The following is a 15,447-nucleotide window of genomic DNA, read 5'->3' as shown; positions in this document are numbered from 1 at the left end:
CATTTCCTATACACAAACCGTCCTTTCAAAGGTCACGCTGTTTTTGAACAGAACTCCCACAAATATCAGCTTCTAGATTATCCACACAACCAATCACAGCCTGAGAACACAACTGTGAGCCAACTACAGCTTTAGACTGATAGGTTGCAGCTTGAGGTAATGAAACTTCACCTGTTTAGATGTTTGGTGGTTCCCTCTCAGCTAAGCAAGAGAACACTTAATTAGCATGAAATCAGCTTTGAGTCACAAGAAGCCTGCAAAAAAGAGGTAATAAGAATAAGGACAAGATAAAGAACAAGCAAAGGTTAGATACCGTAAACGGTGTCATTTTAGGAAGGATGGCGTGTGGGAAGAAACCAGTGTCACTGGTCATTAAAGAAAACATTGAAATGAAAGTGTTTTCTTCCAAGGAGCCCTGTAAGGTCTTGATAACACAGGAGGAAGAGGAGGAATACAGCGTTCACCAGGTGTGTCTTTTTAAATACTTCACTGCAAGACATTATGTGTGATTTATAAATAGTGCTGACCCCATCAGGAAACTTTTTGAAGCTCATGATGAGCAGAGTGGTGGTATATCATAATCAGATCCAATATCTTTTGACTAACCTCAGAACTAACATATAAATACACCTTAAAGGGTTGATGTCCTACTTCTAGACAGTACAGAGAGGTATTGCTTTAAATACTCACCAAACCTGTTTGGTTTTACTTTGTATGTAGAACTGTAGATGTATAGATATTGTTCTGCGTTTCCATTCAGACTTTACTTTCACTTGCACCTTGCTGGTACTGGGATGGAAACCCTTTTTCAATTTAGAACTGCTTTCATGGCATTTTTCAACAACATAATTGCTGCAGATTTGTCAGCTACACTCTCTTGTTCTACCACATCCCAGTTGGTGGCATTTTCTCAGTTGTTACCAAGTGCACCAAATGTGTTAGAAGATGTCTCCTACTACATACATACATACATACATACATACATACATACATTTTTCCAATCTTCTGTTCATGAATCTTTCTGAGACCATGGAAATTGTGGCCTCAGTTTCCTGGTCTTAGCTGATAAGAGTGGCACCTGGTGTGGACTTTTGCTCCTGTAGCCCATATGCTTTCTCACCTCTAGCATCAACAAGACATCTTCAATTTTATTTATACAGTGCAAAATCATAACAACAGTCGCCCCTAGACACTTTTTATATTGTAAGGTAGACCCTATAATGGTACAACAGAGAAAATGAATGGTAAATGAATGGGAAGACAACAATCATCATCAATCACGTAAACGCACATTTTTTCTTCTCACTCTTAACAAACTGAAGACTTTCATTGAACTGCCAAATAAACAAATTGGTACTGTCTTTCTGGCCAGACACATGGCAGCACTTCTGCTATAACTTTGTTTGAATCTATCAAAATAATAATGCAGACATTAGTTATTGACTGCAGGTGAAAATTGTTTTCTTTGCGAATAACTCTCACTGAACTAACACAGACAATCACTCGACACGTTTGCCATCATTAAATAATTTCTTTGCTTTTTAAAGAACTTATTTTAATGTTGCATTCAACAACAAAGAAATCCTCTTGAACAAAAAAAACAAAAACTTAAAGAGCCAAACTGCATTATATTTCTTTACGCCGATATAGGGATGACGTGAGACGCAAGTGGCCCTCTGGCCTAAAGGAAACATGTATAATGTAAATGGAATGAACAAATTTGAGTTTGTTAGAAAGATATGATTCCACTGCAGTGCAGTACCTTTAATACCCACTGCATGTTCTCATTGGTGTAATAAAATCTTATGGTCAACAGTATCAATCTGTTCTAGCCGGACAAGCACAGAGATGAGGCCACTGTCAGAGGCCACCATTTGTAACCATTGCTTAGGCTGTTTCTGTACTCTGAGCTCTGAAACCTGACCGAAACTCTTCAGATAAGTCATTTCTCTGTAGATGATTAGCTTTACTACTACTCTCTCAAGAATTTCTGATATAAAATTGATGAAATTCTGTTGGTACAGCTAAATAACAATCTGCTGTCAAGCAAAAAGCACCAAGTTAGACTACAAGCCACAACATGATCTAATATCACTGATTGTTGTTATTCCAACAATCAGTGTTGCTTCAGATACATCACTGAAACTGTTCAATCAAGCAAAAGGACAACTGAACCAGAGCCAAAGCCATAATTTCAAAACACTGTGATTAATCAGCTCTCATCATTGCAGTGAGTAGAATTGTTCTGATGTTGTAGTGGATCCACAATGTTGAAACTACAACTCATGTATTCAAAACAACAATGGTGTTTTGCTGCCTGATGGTTAATGATGCGGACTCACATATTCTTTTGTTGCATCATTCGTGTGCTCATACATAACAAGCCAGCTCCTTGTCCTCCTCTTGTACACAGCGATACATGGCGAGTCCTCTGTTCTCCAACTCCGAGGAATCCCCTGAGCAGCAGGTCCAAACTCAACCCAGACACCAGGCTGAAACAGATTCCCCAGACCAGGAAGAACCTCACTGCTCTGCTGTGGTCTGCAAACAAGAAGTAGAGATAGAGCTGGAGGTTAGTAATAAGGCAGAAGTTATAAACCACTTGGTAAGAAAGTAAGAAATTTGTAGTAGAAAAAAAGACATCCCATGCTAAATAGCTGGTCAGGACCTCCAGGAATGGGTTTTTACTTTACTTTATTGCTTCTCTACAATGTTCATCTTATTTGTATTCCTTTTTTTTAGTTCACATTTCTTGTTTTTATTCACCCTTCTTGTTTTTCCTTCCTGTAGGTGATTCCTTCTATCAGAAAGTCAAAGAGTCATCCAGCAATGGTAAAGTCAGGGAATCCTTTATTCATTACTGATATGTCATGACTCTTCATAACATATCACCGACTCAGGCATTTGATTTGCAGCCTGGACTCTAGAGCAGGGATGCTGCATACAAACAGTGAGAGCAGTGCAAACAGTATATAACTATATGGTGCAGTGGTCCAGTTCCCCTACTGGAATTAACTTTTTCTTTCTACATTACTACTACTACTTTATATTTTTATTGTAGGCTTGACCTTAATATTGATGAATCTGTTCATCTTTCTTCCACAGTGTCAGAAAAATGTTGACTTCAGTCTCCAGCACATTATTTATCATCAACGATTTAAGCTTTTTAATCAAAGTTCAATCAGTTTTTTCAAACTTTATTTTCTGCCAAAATGGAAACCATATTTCCCATTTCCTGCACAGTTTTGCCCCATTATAACTTTAGGATATTCTCCTGTTCGTGAATCCAACATGTAACACTGAGGGTTTATTCTGTGTATTTCAGCCATATTCTAACAAAGCTGGTCATCTCAAATGGAAGAGACTGATTCCTCAGAAGAAAAGCCTGGTGGTTAAAGACGTGGTCTGTTTACCCAGAGGACACTCTATGTCACAGCTGGACAGGTGAGTGTTTATGTAGGAAAGAATACCATAAAATCTTATTCAAAATGCCATTTTAGGTCAGTGAATGTTTGAGTAGCTCCCACTGTTTCTAAAGTGATGATTGTGGCAATAAAAGGTGTTTACATAGCTCTGTTTGAATCTACTCTACTGTTCATAACATTTTTCAGTGAAGTAAATGTTATTTTCTGTTCTTCCAGACAAATAGTTCCAAAGAATAAAGACCAAGCAGCTCTGGAAGCCATGATGATGACTGCTCGCATCACCATTGACCGCAGCTGGTCAGCCACTCAGGTGAAGGGTCGACTGGCGATGCTCTTTCAGGGGCACTTTGTAAAACAGGCAGGACAAAAGTTTTCATTTACATATCTGCAGGTGGGTGTGAGATGTGTTCTGCCTGAGGTGTCTTAAAGTCTGTTCATTTTAGTACACAGAACATTGCTGAATGTGGTGGTTGTTTCCAGTGTGTGCAGAGCTCCAGAGTGCTGTTTGTCCCTGACACCCCTTCAGAGGGCTGGACTGGAGAGCAGGTCCTCAGGATCTCTGAAGATGGTGCTTTATATATCCTGAGCCACCACGACTACTCAGAGGTAACTACTGCTGCTTCATTACTAATACCCTGATGTGATCATTATAAAAGTAGGACTTGGATCTGATACATTTTTATATTTCAAAAGCCATAAAGGCAACTTTGTGTGTTAAGATTCAGTTTAAAGATAATTTGGCTTCTGTGAAAAAACAGAAACGACAGCAAGTGTTTAAAATGGCTCATGGACCCCTGGACGCCTTGTTCCTGTGAACCGGGGAACACGGGATCTTTAATTATTTCGTTTATTTCTCCAATCTGCTTTAGCTTTGCTCAGTCTGCCTCCATTTTGTCTGTAGTTTATAAAGTTCTCTTCTCCTTACAGACAGAATCTGAAGGGTCAGCAAGTGAGACACTTGTGGTAAAAAGGCAAGAAAACATTTCCTGTGAATACACATTTAGAAATGATTAGTGACAAACTAAATAGCTGCATTATCTGAATTTGTGTGGTTTTGTTTTTTTTTTTGGGGGGGGGGGGAACAGCACAGACAGCTGCCAAGATGGTAAAAGTGAGCTAATAATCAAGCCTAGCATCTGCAGGGATACAAAGAAGGTGAGTTTGGAGGATAAAAGATAAAAAAAGTCAATCCTAAATTCAGTTTGTTTTATTATTATTATTATTATTATTATTATCATCATCATCTTTGTCTCCTGTTAAACTTGCATCTTTTGTGCGCAGTCCACTGTTGACCTGGACACCATCCTGAGAGCGTTCAGACAGGAGAACGTAGATCCAGGATTGAAAACTCACATCCAGGTGAGGCGGACAGATCTACTCCACGGCGCTCTGGAGGTGGTGAGGAGGCCCGACTTCTGCTTCAGGGCGACGCCTGTTATCTCCTTCAGTGGAGAAGAGCCCGACAGCCACGAGGCCCCTGTCAGGGAGTTTTTCAGGTCCTCATCATTTCCCTGAAATTATTGCTGGAGCTGATGGCTTCAGGCATAAAATAAGTTGTATGGTTTTCTATACTGAAGCTAATTTATTCAAACTCTGATCCAACATGACTGTATGAATTTCATCAAGATTTAATATTCACTTTTTTTTGTAATTGGAAAACTGGCTCACAAAAAGATTTCCACATGGTAGCATGTAGTCTATAATAGGATCATATTCTATACATTTTGGGGCTGCAGTAAACAATGTGAAAATTGTGTCAAATGCTCATCATGATAGTTCAGGATCCCAGAAGACGGTGTGGTAATAAAACTGATTGTGTTGTTTGATCAACCGTCCAAAACCCCAAATATGTGAACAGATGGTATTTACAGCAATACAAAATGGAAAGGTAGCAGCTGATTTTTCTTTTTTTCTTTGATGAATGACATAATAATGGCATCTAGGTTTCGTTTTCGTTTTGTTTTGTTTTGTTTGTTTTGGTGCTCCACCATTCTGAGAGAAATGTTCAGTTCTTCTGAAAGAGGTTTCTGCCAAAACACCAAAGCATAAAGGTGTCATTTGTTAATTCATGTCTACATTTCTTCTCATGCAGGCTGATGCTGCTGGAGCTGCAGCACAGCTGTGTGTTTGAGGGTCTTCCAGGAAGTCTGTTCATGACCTGCAACTTCACAGCTCTTGAGGAGAGGAAGTACTATGAAGCTGGGGTTCTCATTGGCTGGTCGCTGGCTCAGGGTGGGCCTGGACTTTGTTGCCTTCACCCTGCATTGTATCAGGTAGAGTCCTTAACTGAATGTGTGCTAGTGTAGGCACTACAAGAATTTGTCATACAGTATTGCCTATTCTTTGCGAATGTGATATTAGATTACTTTTTCTGATGCCCTGTAGCTGTGTCAGGTATTACCAGCACAATCTTTGTCTGTATGGCTTATTTTACTGTCACAGGTGATGTGTTGCCACAGTATAACATTAGAAGACTTCAACTGGCGGGACATTATTGATACCGAAGTCCAAATCCAACTGAAAGAGGTAGCACACAAGAAGAAAACTCACAACTCTAATTGTAACATATTTAAAAACTTGATATACTGCTGTACCTGTGTTATTATACATGGTTAGTTTGGATAACGGTGATCTTAATATAAACCAGTTATTTTATTGATGGATCGGTCACACTGGAGTAAAAATAGGATGGTAACCTCATAGCTGCACCAACCCACTGGTTGCCCAGAAGTTGGTTGTGCAACAACTTGTGAAGGAATTTCTTTTTCATATTTGTGAGGTTCTGCTTGGACACTAAAAATAACTGGGAACTGTGAGTTTCTGTGTAGTAGAGAAAGCAACGGATGACAAAAGACTTTGTAACTGCCAAATGACCCTATTCAATACAGTCTGATAGCAGACTGCATCTTACTGCCATTCAATCACCCTCCTGATGTGTGATAGTCCCTTTGAACACAGGTCACAGACCTGGTCCCTGTCTTAAGTAACCATTTCGATGAGATTGTGAGATCACTGCATATACCATGGCAATTGTAGTGGTTTCCTAATGTGACTGTAGCATAATTACAGTGCTGAATAACATCATCTTGTTTCTGCCTTCAGCTGTAGAATGATGAACTGTTTGTATGGCAGTTTTTCCCCCCTCACCTTTAAACTCTTCTCTGTATTAAACCCTCAGTCCTGTGTACATAATTGCCTTCTGTGTGCCGCACACAAATGATGTTCCTCTGCTCTCACAGCTACATAGTTGTACTGATGTAAAGCTGCTGTCTCCCAGTCTGTGCGACTGGGTGTCACGCTGTGGGATCCCTGAGATCTGTTCAGCCAACTCTGATGAAATGCCAGCCATTTATAGTCGCCTGGTAAAACACTACATCTACGACAGGTAGTGCACACACAGAAGCATACGTCATACACATGGTGTCGACAGTTTCAACTTGTGCTACATGCAAATGTTGCCCTTTCTAAATACAAAAGTTAAATTTAATCCACTTGTTGTCCTTCAGGGTGACTAAAATGATCTCCCAGTTTACTGAGGGGCTGAATAGCTGTGGTGGGCTGTGGGACATGGTTCAGTCCCACTGGGAAATTTTTGCCCCAGTTATGACGAGTGCACCGCAGCAGCCTCTGAGTCTGGAAGAGTTCAAGCAGCTTTTTACCATCAGCTTTAGCACTTCAGATGCCCAACTGAGGGCAGATGAGGAGGCCACAGCTGGACACTGGGAAACAATCCTCACTTTAGTGCGTGGTAAGGTTGGAGGGTGTGGTGGAAAGAATAAAGATGCTTCTAGTGTTTCAGGTTAGATAAAATATGTCTCTGTTTGCACAATCAGACGGCAAGGCAGAGTTTTCCTTTGAAGACCTCCTCACCTTCATCACAGGAGCTGACCGTTTGCCTCCTCTTGGCTTCCCCAGATTCATTTCTCTGTGTTTTTACTCTCAGGTTGGTGTTTAACATAAAAATCCTTAAAATCCTGCCTTTAATTGTGATTCAAATTCACAAGAATCACCACCAGCATCAACTATCCAAGGTGATAAAATATAGCTCCTTTTCCTTTGTCAAGAGATGAATCTTTGTCACATTTCCCTCACTATTCCTTTTTTTTTTTTTTTTTTTTTTTTTTTTTTTTTTCCCCCCCTCTCAGGATGCCAGCATGCAAGATTTGCGCCTGCCTCATGCCGCCTCCTCTTCTCTGGAGCTCTACCTGCCAAGGGGAGTGGCTGGGGCTGTGGACCTGCTGGCCCTGTTAAACAGAGCTGTGCACAAGGTGCTGCGAGACGGAGAGGACAACTGAAGAGAAGTGATGATGAGATTATGAAGAGAATTCCCTCTCACTGGAGATTAAACGTTTCTGTGTGATGTTAACAACATGACTAAAAGGACGCAATTTGCTCTGTGTGCACTTTGGTGCTGGTGACACGATGCTGTAGATTAGACCAGTGTTTGTATTTTGTAAAGACCTCAGTCTGATGGTTTTAAACCGTGTAGTGTTTATAATAGAACCTGTGCGCATTTTTTGATAAGTAGAATCATGTATTTTAAAAGAACGGGAAGGAATGGTACTCAACACACAAGGTCTTAGATGTTTTTGGCAGGGCCAAGTCAGAGTTGATGGATCCATGTTGAGTTTATTTGTTGATGCAGATAAGGTGTGTGTTTTCTTTCATTAATTATTAAAATGGCACTTACGAAGAGCACATTTAACATTGAATAGCAATCTATGTTTTCACTTTCTCTTGTATTTTCTAACAGCTGTTGTTCTTGATATTCTGTATATGGGTATAAATCTGCTTTAAATTCACAAGTTGAATAAAGTTTCATTTAAAAAGAATTCTGAAAGAATAAATGATACAAAGAATGGCCATTACAAATGGTTATATCTCTTTATTCAGAATAATCAGAATCAGATATATTTCTGTGTATATGAGACTTTAGTAGCAGGAGTGACAAGTTTGTAAAATTTAGTCACAGTTTAAAGTACAGTACAAATCAGCAGACATACAAAAACAAATTCTGAAAAACAGATTTGATTCTAATAACACAAAGGGGGAAAAAGTGTGTTGTTGGTCAGTAATATCTGAAAACTGATTTATTTTCTTCATTAGGGTGCAGTATTTATGCACCAACAGTAATAATTTTCCTTGTTTTCCATGTGGAAAAGCCGAGTTAACAAGAATCTGTTACGGAAATTTAATTAAAATCTATTGACACGGTGAGCAGTAAGTTAACACCTGTGGAATTCTCACCCACTGAGTGTCACCCACTTTCTCAGAGGCCTAGCTGTGTGTGCAGTACAATTAATGCTTTTCCGGATCTGTACTTTTAAATGACTCAAAAGTGATATTACTAAAACACGTAACCAATAAATAAAATATTTTTTTTGTTTCAAAGCATATAAATTATTTGATTTCCTAGTCACCATTTTGTCAGAGTGAGTAAGTATTGACATTATTAGCCAGCTGCCTGGTTTGAGATGCCTATTGTACTTTTCAAGATGATAAACCAAAAGCGCATTTGTAATTCATGGGAACTACAGCATTGTGTTTCTGCAGTTTGATTTAATTTCAGAAATGATCATGTAAGGGGATTGATATTTAAATATGATCTGCTTTCACCCAGGTTTAGGTTTCATACATTCACAGAGCAATCCAAGCCCATCTGGCTGTCGACCACTGCAGCACAGCTGATGTCTCCTTCTCACACCAACGTACTAATCATTCAGGATATGATGAAGCGACTGAGGCAAACTGCCGCTCCGGATCATGTTGAAACAAATCTACTAACTCACTGTTAAATTCTTGCCTTTATATTTTTATTTTTGACTTGTGTCCACATTCAATTTTTATGCTCCAACTTTTTTAATGTTTGTCACAGAGAGAATGTGGGGTATTCCATTCAGGACCTTGGTGTTAAACTAAATGGAAAGAAAACACAGAGATTAAACATTTGAATTTTTAACACATGATTTGTGTGTGTGAAATTACTGATAAGTCAAGAATGTACGAAGCAAACTTTAAGATATAGCTATACCTGTTCAAGAAGGGCAATGATGGTTGCATTGCTAACCTGCCCGTATGTAGTCATCTTTATCTTTAGATGTGCAAGTGCTTGTGGGCCTGTTGGAACTGAAAAAAAGAATTATAAAAGTATAATTGGTAAGTGTAAAGTAATTATACATCATAAAATGCATTTGATTATTGCTATAAGGCACATTTCCCTCAATACTGAAACAATTACACTATAACATTTTTAGATTTTTAGATGAAACCAGGAGTCACAACAGCATTTGAGGCTTTATGGCTTTTCCTATAGTACTTTGTGGGCTGGTCTCTAGTCAAAATGCTTAGGCCGTTTTTTTGTCCCAGTCCAACCCTGGGTGGGGGAACTCCAGGCCTCAAGTGCTGGTGTCCTGCGGGTTTTAGAACCACCGCAGCTAATTTAAATGGCTAAATTACCTCCTCACCATGTCTTGAAATTCTGCAGTGGCCTGGTAATGAACTAATCATTTGATTCCAGTGTGTTGACCCAGGGTGAGATCTAAAACCTGCAGGACTTCAACCCTTGAGGCCTGGAGTTTCCCACCCTAGTATTAGAGTGTGAATGTTGGAAGGACAACAGAAGGTAGGAAGAGAAACTGTTGCACACATTAAGTACTTTTAATTTAAATCACATACTTTGAATGGTGGTTGACCCTTCTGTAGGGGTTGTGGTGCTTTGTGCTGCAGTTTTAGTTGTAGTTGTAGTAGTTGGCGCTGCAGTTGTGGTTGTTGGTGCTGCAGTTGTGGTTGTTGGTGCTGCAGTTATGGTTGGTGTTGTAGTTGTGTTGGTTGGTGCTGTAGTTGTAGTGGTGGTTGGTAGTGCAGTTGTGGTTGTTGCTGTAGTTGTATTCGTTGGTGCTGCAGTTGTGGTTGCCGGTGCTGCAGTTGTGGTTGGTGTTATAGTTGTAGTGGTGGTTGGTGCTGCAGTTGTAGTGGTGGTTAGTGTTGTGGTTGTTGGTGCAGTAGTTGTGGTTACTGTTGCAGTTATGGTTGCCGGTGCTGCAGCTGTAGTGGTTGTTGTTGGTGGTGCAGTTGTAGTGAATGGCGCTGCAGTTATGGTTGCTGGTGCTGCAGTTGTAGTGGTTGTTGGTGCTGCAGTGGTTGTTGGTGATGCAGGTGTGGTTGGTGCTGCAGTTGCGGTTAGCGTTGCAGTTGTAGTGGTTGTTGGTGCAGTTGTAGTGGTTGGTGCTGCAGTTATGGTTGCTGGTGCTGCAGTTGTAGTGGTTGTTGGTGCTGCAGTGGTTGTTGGTGACGCAGGTGTGGTTGGTGCTGCAGTTGCGGTTAGCGTTGCAGTTGTAGTGGTTGTTGGTGCAGTTGTAGTGGTTGGCGCTGCAGTTATAGTTGCTGGTGCTGCAGTTGTAGTGGTTGTTGGTGCTGCAGTGGTTGTTGGTGACGCAGGTGTGGTTGGTGCTGCAGTTGCGGTTAGCGTTGCAGTTGTAGTGGTTGTTGGTGCAGTTGTAGTGGTTGGCGCTGCAGTTATGGTTGCTGGTGCTGCAGTTGTAGTTGTTGTGGTTGGTGCTGCAGTTGTGGTTGCTTAAAGACAGTGAGTTAAGCGCAGATTAGAATGACTTAACACGATGAAACTTTCATTCATAATTTCAGTAACAGCCACAGACTGCTGGCCCCTCTCCAAATAACTCGACAGAAAATAATCTGTCTACTAATCTTAGTAGCAACTCAAAGTCATTCCATGCAATCATTTGATATTGACAGGAGTTTCAAGTACAGTGGGGCAAAAAAGTATTTAGTCAGCCACCGATTGTGCAAGTTCCCCCACCTAAAATGATGACAGAGGTCAGTAATTTGCACCAGAGGTACACTTCAACTGTGAGAGACAGAATGTGAAAAAAAAATCCATGAATTCACATGGTAGGATTTGTAAAGAATTTATTCGTAAATCAGGGTGGAAAATAAGTATTTGGTCACCTCAAACAAGGAAAATCTCTGGCTCTCACAGACCTGTAACGTCTTCTGTAAGAAGCTTTTCTGTCCCCCACTCGTTACCTGTATGAATGGCACCTGTTTGAACTCATCATCTGTATAAAAGACACCTGTCCACAGCCTCAAACAGTCAGACTCCAAACTCCGCCATGGCCAAGACCAAAGAGCTTTCGAAGGACACCAGGAAAAGTATTGTAGACCTGCACCAGACTGGGAAGAGTGAATCTACAATAGGCAAGCAGCTTGGTGTGAAAAAATCAACTGTGGGAGCAATCATCAGAAAATGGAAGACATACAAGACCACTGATAATCTCCCTCGATCTGGGGCTCCACGCAAGATCTCATCCCGTGGGGTCAAAATGATCATGAGAACAGTGAGCAAAGATCCCAGAACCACACGGGGGGACCTGGTGAATGACCTGCAGAGAGCTGGGACCAAAGTAACAAAGGTCACCATCAGTAACACACTACAACGGCAGGGAATCAAATCCCGCAGTGCCAGACGTGTTCTGGTGCTGAAGCCAGTGCATGTCCAGGCCCGTCTGAAGTTTGCCAGAGAGCACATGGATGATACAGCAGAGGATTGGGAGAATGTCATGTGGTCAGATGAAACCAAAGTAGAACTTTTTGGTATCAACTCAACTCGTCGTGTTTGGAGGAGGAAGAATACTGAGTTGCATCCCAAGAACACCATACCTACTGTGAAGCATGGGGGTGGAAACATCATGCTATGGGGCTGTTTTTCTGCCAAGGGGACAGGACGACTGATCCGTGTTAAGGACAGAATGAATGGGGCCATGTATCGTGAGATTTTGAGCCAAAACCTCCTTCCATCAGTGACAACTTTGAAGATGAAACGAGGCTGGGTCTTCCAACATGACCATCCATCCATCTTCTTCCGCTTTGTCCGGGGCCGGGTCGCGGGGGCAGCAGCCTAAGCAAAGAGGCCCAGACCTCCCTCTCCCCAGCCACCTCCTCCATCTTGTCCGGGGGAATACCAAGGCGTTCCCAGGCCAGCCGAGAGATATAATCTCTCCAGCGTGTCCTGGGTCTGCCCCGGGGCCTCCTCCCGGTGGGACATGCCTGGAACACCTCACCCAGGAGGCGCCCAGGGGGCATCCTTGTCAGATGCCCGAACCACCTCAGCTGGCTCCTTTCGATGTGGAGCAGCAGCTGCTCTACTCTGAGCCCCTCCCGGATGGCCGAACTTCTCACCCTATCTCTAAGGGAGAGGCCAGCCACCCTTCGGAGGAAGCTCATTTCTGCCGCTTGTATCCGCGATCTCGTTCTTTCGGTCACTACCCACAGCTCGTGGCCATAGGTGAGGGTAGGGACGTAGATCGACCGGTAAATTGAGAGCTTCGCTTTTACACTCAGCTCCCTCTTCACCACGACGGACCGGTGCAGCGTCCGCATTACTGCAGCTGCAGCCCCAATCCGTCTGTCGATCTCCGGCTCCCTTCTCCCATCACTCGCGAACAAGACCCCGAGATACTTGAACTCCTCCACTTGGGGCAGGAACTCATCCCCGACCCAGAGTGGGCACTCCACCCTTTTCCGGCTGAGAACCATGGCCTCAGATTTGGAGGTGCTGATCCTCATTCCCGCTGCTTCACACTCGGCTGCGAACCGTTCCAGTGCGAGCTGGAGGCCTTCACCCGATGAAGCCAACAGAACCATATCATCTGCAAAAATCAGAGATGAGATTCTGAGGCCACCAAAGCGAAAGCCCTCCGCCACTTGGCTGCGCCTAGAAATCCTCTCCATAAAAATTATGAACAGAACCGGAGACAAAGGGCAGCCCTGGCGAAGCCCATCACCCACCGGGAACGAGTCCGACTTATTGCCGGCAATGCGAACCAAGCTCTTGCAACGGTTGTATAGGGATCGAATGGCCCGTAGCAATGGGCCAGACACCCCATATTCCCGCAACACCTCCCACAGGACACCCCGAGGGACACGGTCGAATGCCTTCTCCAAGTCCACAAAACACATGTAGACTGGTTGGGCAAACTCCCATGCACCCTCTTCCAACATGACAATGATCCAAAACACACCGCCCGGGCAACAAAGGAGTGGCTCCGTAAGAAGCATTTGAAAGTCCTGGAGTGGCCTAGCCAGTCTCCAGACCTCAACCCCATAGAAAATCTGTGGCGGGAGTTGAAAGTCCTAACCCTAACCCTTCCACCCTGATTTACGAATAAATTCTTTACAAATCCTACCATGTGGATTCATGGATTTTTTTTTTCACATTCTGTCTCTCACAGTTGAGGGTGCAAATTACTGACTTCTGTCATCATTTTAGGTGGGGGAACTTGCACAATCGGTGGCTGACTAAATACTTTTTTGACCCACTGTATAAGCTTAGAAGCACTAACTTAAGGTAAGTTTTATTGAACATGTTAAGCTTTATCTTGAATATGTGCTGTGTGGTCAGCAGAGCATGAAAATATTCAACTTCACTTAGTTTCAAAGAAGCCATCTGTAGACAGAAAATTTGATTTATAAAAAACATGAACTGAAAATGGGTTTTATATGCCATATCATACACCCAATCCAATGTTACAGTTTAATAAACTGTCATTAAACCTACTCATCCAAGGTGCTCTAGTCATATTGTTACAATTTAATAAACACAAATTCCCCAACTTATTTGTGTTTATTAAATTGTAACAATATGACTAGAGCACCTTGGATGCTCTAGTCATATTGTTACATGGGATCACTGAAGTCTTCATTCTCCAGGAGTTTGTGCATTCCGGTGATCCCAGGATGTATGTTCTTGGAGGTAACCAAAATTTTGCTCACAGTACTACAGTTTAAAAAAAGCTGATTATTAATATTTTGTGGAGTCTGTGCTATTATCATTTTGTTTTAGTATTGTACTACATTTGTTGTTGTTGAATCACTCTAAAGCTGTCTAATATAAAAAGTACAAACAATGCTATAACTTGCAATAAACACTTACTTTGTGCCAAAGATGTCTGAAAATATGCCAGCAGACATATCCAGCAAAGTATTCTTTTATCCATGATGAACTCTGCTACTACTCACTACTCCCAGATTGTCTCAGACTCTGACTGTTTGTTTTCTGTGTCTGCACACTTTACTTAGATGACATGATTTGCTCCTCCCTCCAATATTAAAGAGTGTCACATGACCTGAAAAACCACAAACCAAAGGTATGTGCACTGAAACTTACATCTTTATATAATGCAGGTCAAGTTAAATAGTAAAAATGCTCCACAAAGTTCAAAATGAGTAAATGTCACTAAATGTTTAATTGCATGATAGGAGTACTGGTACATATACTGAGAGCTTTTCCTCATTAAAAGTATGTTAAGTGTAGTAACAGGGGAAGCATAGATGAAATTAGTTTTACTTCAAGTTAATATTGGAAGTGCTTGAGAACTGAAGTATTCTTTTTTTAATATTCTACTATAGATTTGCTGTGAAATTCTCTTCAGCTTTGCCAATCTCCAAATCTGAGTGACTGAGTTATGACAATACTGATGCAGTATGTAAGGACTAACACTTTAAAGCTTCAAAGGAACTACAAATCATCATAATAGAACAAATAGCCAGATCCTTGATTGCACCCTGATGGTTAACTGCTCAGTATGAACTTATTTTCCTTCCTGTGGAATTAACTGAAATACATTGGGTTTTCAAAAAGATATTTATATATATTTGCTCAGTACTTGCCATTCATTTGTTTTCAACAGGTGTAGCTTGCACTTTCTTTTTATTGTTTAACAATTGTAGAAAAACAGCACACACAAACAACACAGTGGATATAAAAGCAACTTTCCGAGGTCAAGAGGGAAGTACAGTGCTTTCAGCCATGTGAGTTCACCTAAACTAAAAAACGTCAACCTATGTCATAGTATGACTTACTGGAAATCGTCACAGAAGTTGGCAAACCAGTTTTTCATAAAATGTAGCTCACCTTTTATTCTGGTCATCCTGCTTTTCACCTTAGCCACCACTAATCTCTGTAATTACTGAACACTTTACAGTTTAATTCATTCAGTCACTTTGT

The 15,447-nt window shown here is 41.5% G+C and overlaps 2 protein-coding genes across 4 annotated transcripts; one reads left to right on the top strand and one right to left on the bottom strand.

Moving 5' to 3' along the window:
- Positions 1-108: 108 nt before the first annotated feature.
- On the top strand, positions 109-8,433 carry LOC146555087 (uncharacterized). 3 transcript variants are annotated; one of them, XR_014889306.1, is made up of 15 exons: positions 109-467; positions 2,414-2,572; positions 2,791-2,832; positions 3,326-3,444; positions 3,642-3,816; positions 3,906-4,031; positions 4,353-4,396; positions 4,511-4,580; positions 4,707-4,921; positions 5,518-5,698; positions 5,868-5,951; positions 6,665-6,810; positions 6,932-7,173; positions 7,369-7,456; positions 7,571-7,709. XR_014889306.1 is itself a non-coding variant. In XM_085252690.1 (15 exons), exons 1-15 carry the CDS (start codon positions 339-341, stop codon positions 7,718-7,720), a joined length of 1,911 nt encoding a protein of 636 aa, XP_085108816.1. In that variant the 5' UTR covers positions 109-338; the 3' UTR covers positions 7,721-8,433. The 3 variants fall into 3 exon arrangements, 2 of the variants coding, with proteins under 2 accessions (XP_085108816.1, XP_085108815.1); XM_085252690.1 differs by lacking the exon at positions 7,369-7,456 and adding an exon at positions 7,259-7,368 and having other exon boundaries at positions 3,642-3,735; positions 7,571-8,433; XM_085252689.1 differs by lacking the exon at positions 7,369-7,456 and adding an exon at positions 7,259-7,368 and having other exon boundaries at positions 111-467; positions 7,571-8,430.
- LOC146555086 (uncharacterized) lies at positions 8,312-14,472 on the bottom strand. The gene is made up of 4 exons (XM_085252691.1): positions 14,374-14,472; positions 10,101-10,997; positions 9,457-9,551; positions 8,312-9,340 (listed from the first exon to the last, which is right to left on the bottom strand). The coding sequence occupies exons 1-2, from the start codon at positions 14,409-14,411 to the stop codon at positions 10,154-10,156; spliced, it is 882 nt and encodes a 293-aa protein (XP_085108817.1). The 5' UTR covers positions 14,412-14,472; the 3' UTR covers positions 8,312-9,340; positions 9,457-9,551; positions 10,101-10,153.
- Positions 14,473-15,447: the final 975 nt, after the last annotated feature.

This window comes from Mchenga conophoros, linkage group LG17, assembly GCF_057382185.1.
Source record: "Mchenga conophoros isolate Kocher_MC1m ecotype Shallow Benthic linkage group LG17, M_conophoros_male_GT1.1, whole genome shotgun sequence".
In the NCBI taxonomy this organism is placed as follows: domain Eukaryota; kingdom Metazoa; phylum Chordata; class Actinopteri; order Cichliformes; family Cichlidae; genus Mchenga; species Mchenga conophoros.
Note: the sequence above shows the minus strand (reverse complement) of the source record. Positions and strands in the feature narration are given on the sequence as shown.

Excerpts from the sequence above, each read along its gene's own strand:
- LOC146555087 (XM_085252689.1), top strand. The coding sequence starts at position 339 with ATGGCGTGTGGGAAGAAACCAGTGTCACTGGTCATTAAAGAAAACATT. Across the intron at positions 4,032-4,352 it reads GCCACCACGACTACTCAGAG|ACAGAATCTGAAGGGTCAGC; the intron begins GTAACTACTGCT and ends TTCTCCTTACAG. Across the intron at positions 5,699-5,867 it reads TTCACCCTGCATTGTATCAG|GTGATGTGTTGCCACAGTAT; the intron begins GTAGAGTCCTTA and ends TTACTGTCACAG.
- LOC146555086 (XM_085252691.1), bottom strand. The coding sequence starts at position 14,411 with ATGTCTGCTGGCATATTTTCAGACATCTTTGGCACAAA. Across the intron at positions 10,998-14,373 it reads TCAGACATCTTTGGCACAAA|CAACCACAACTGCAGCACCA; the intron begins GTAAGTGTTTAT and ends ACTGTCTTTAAG.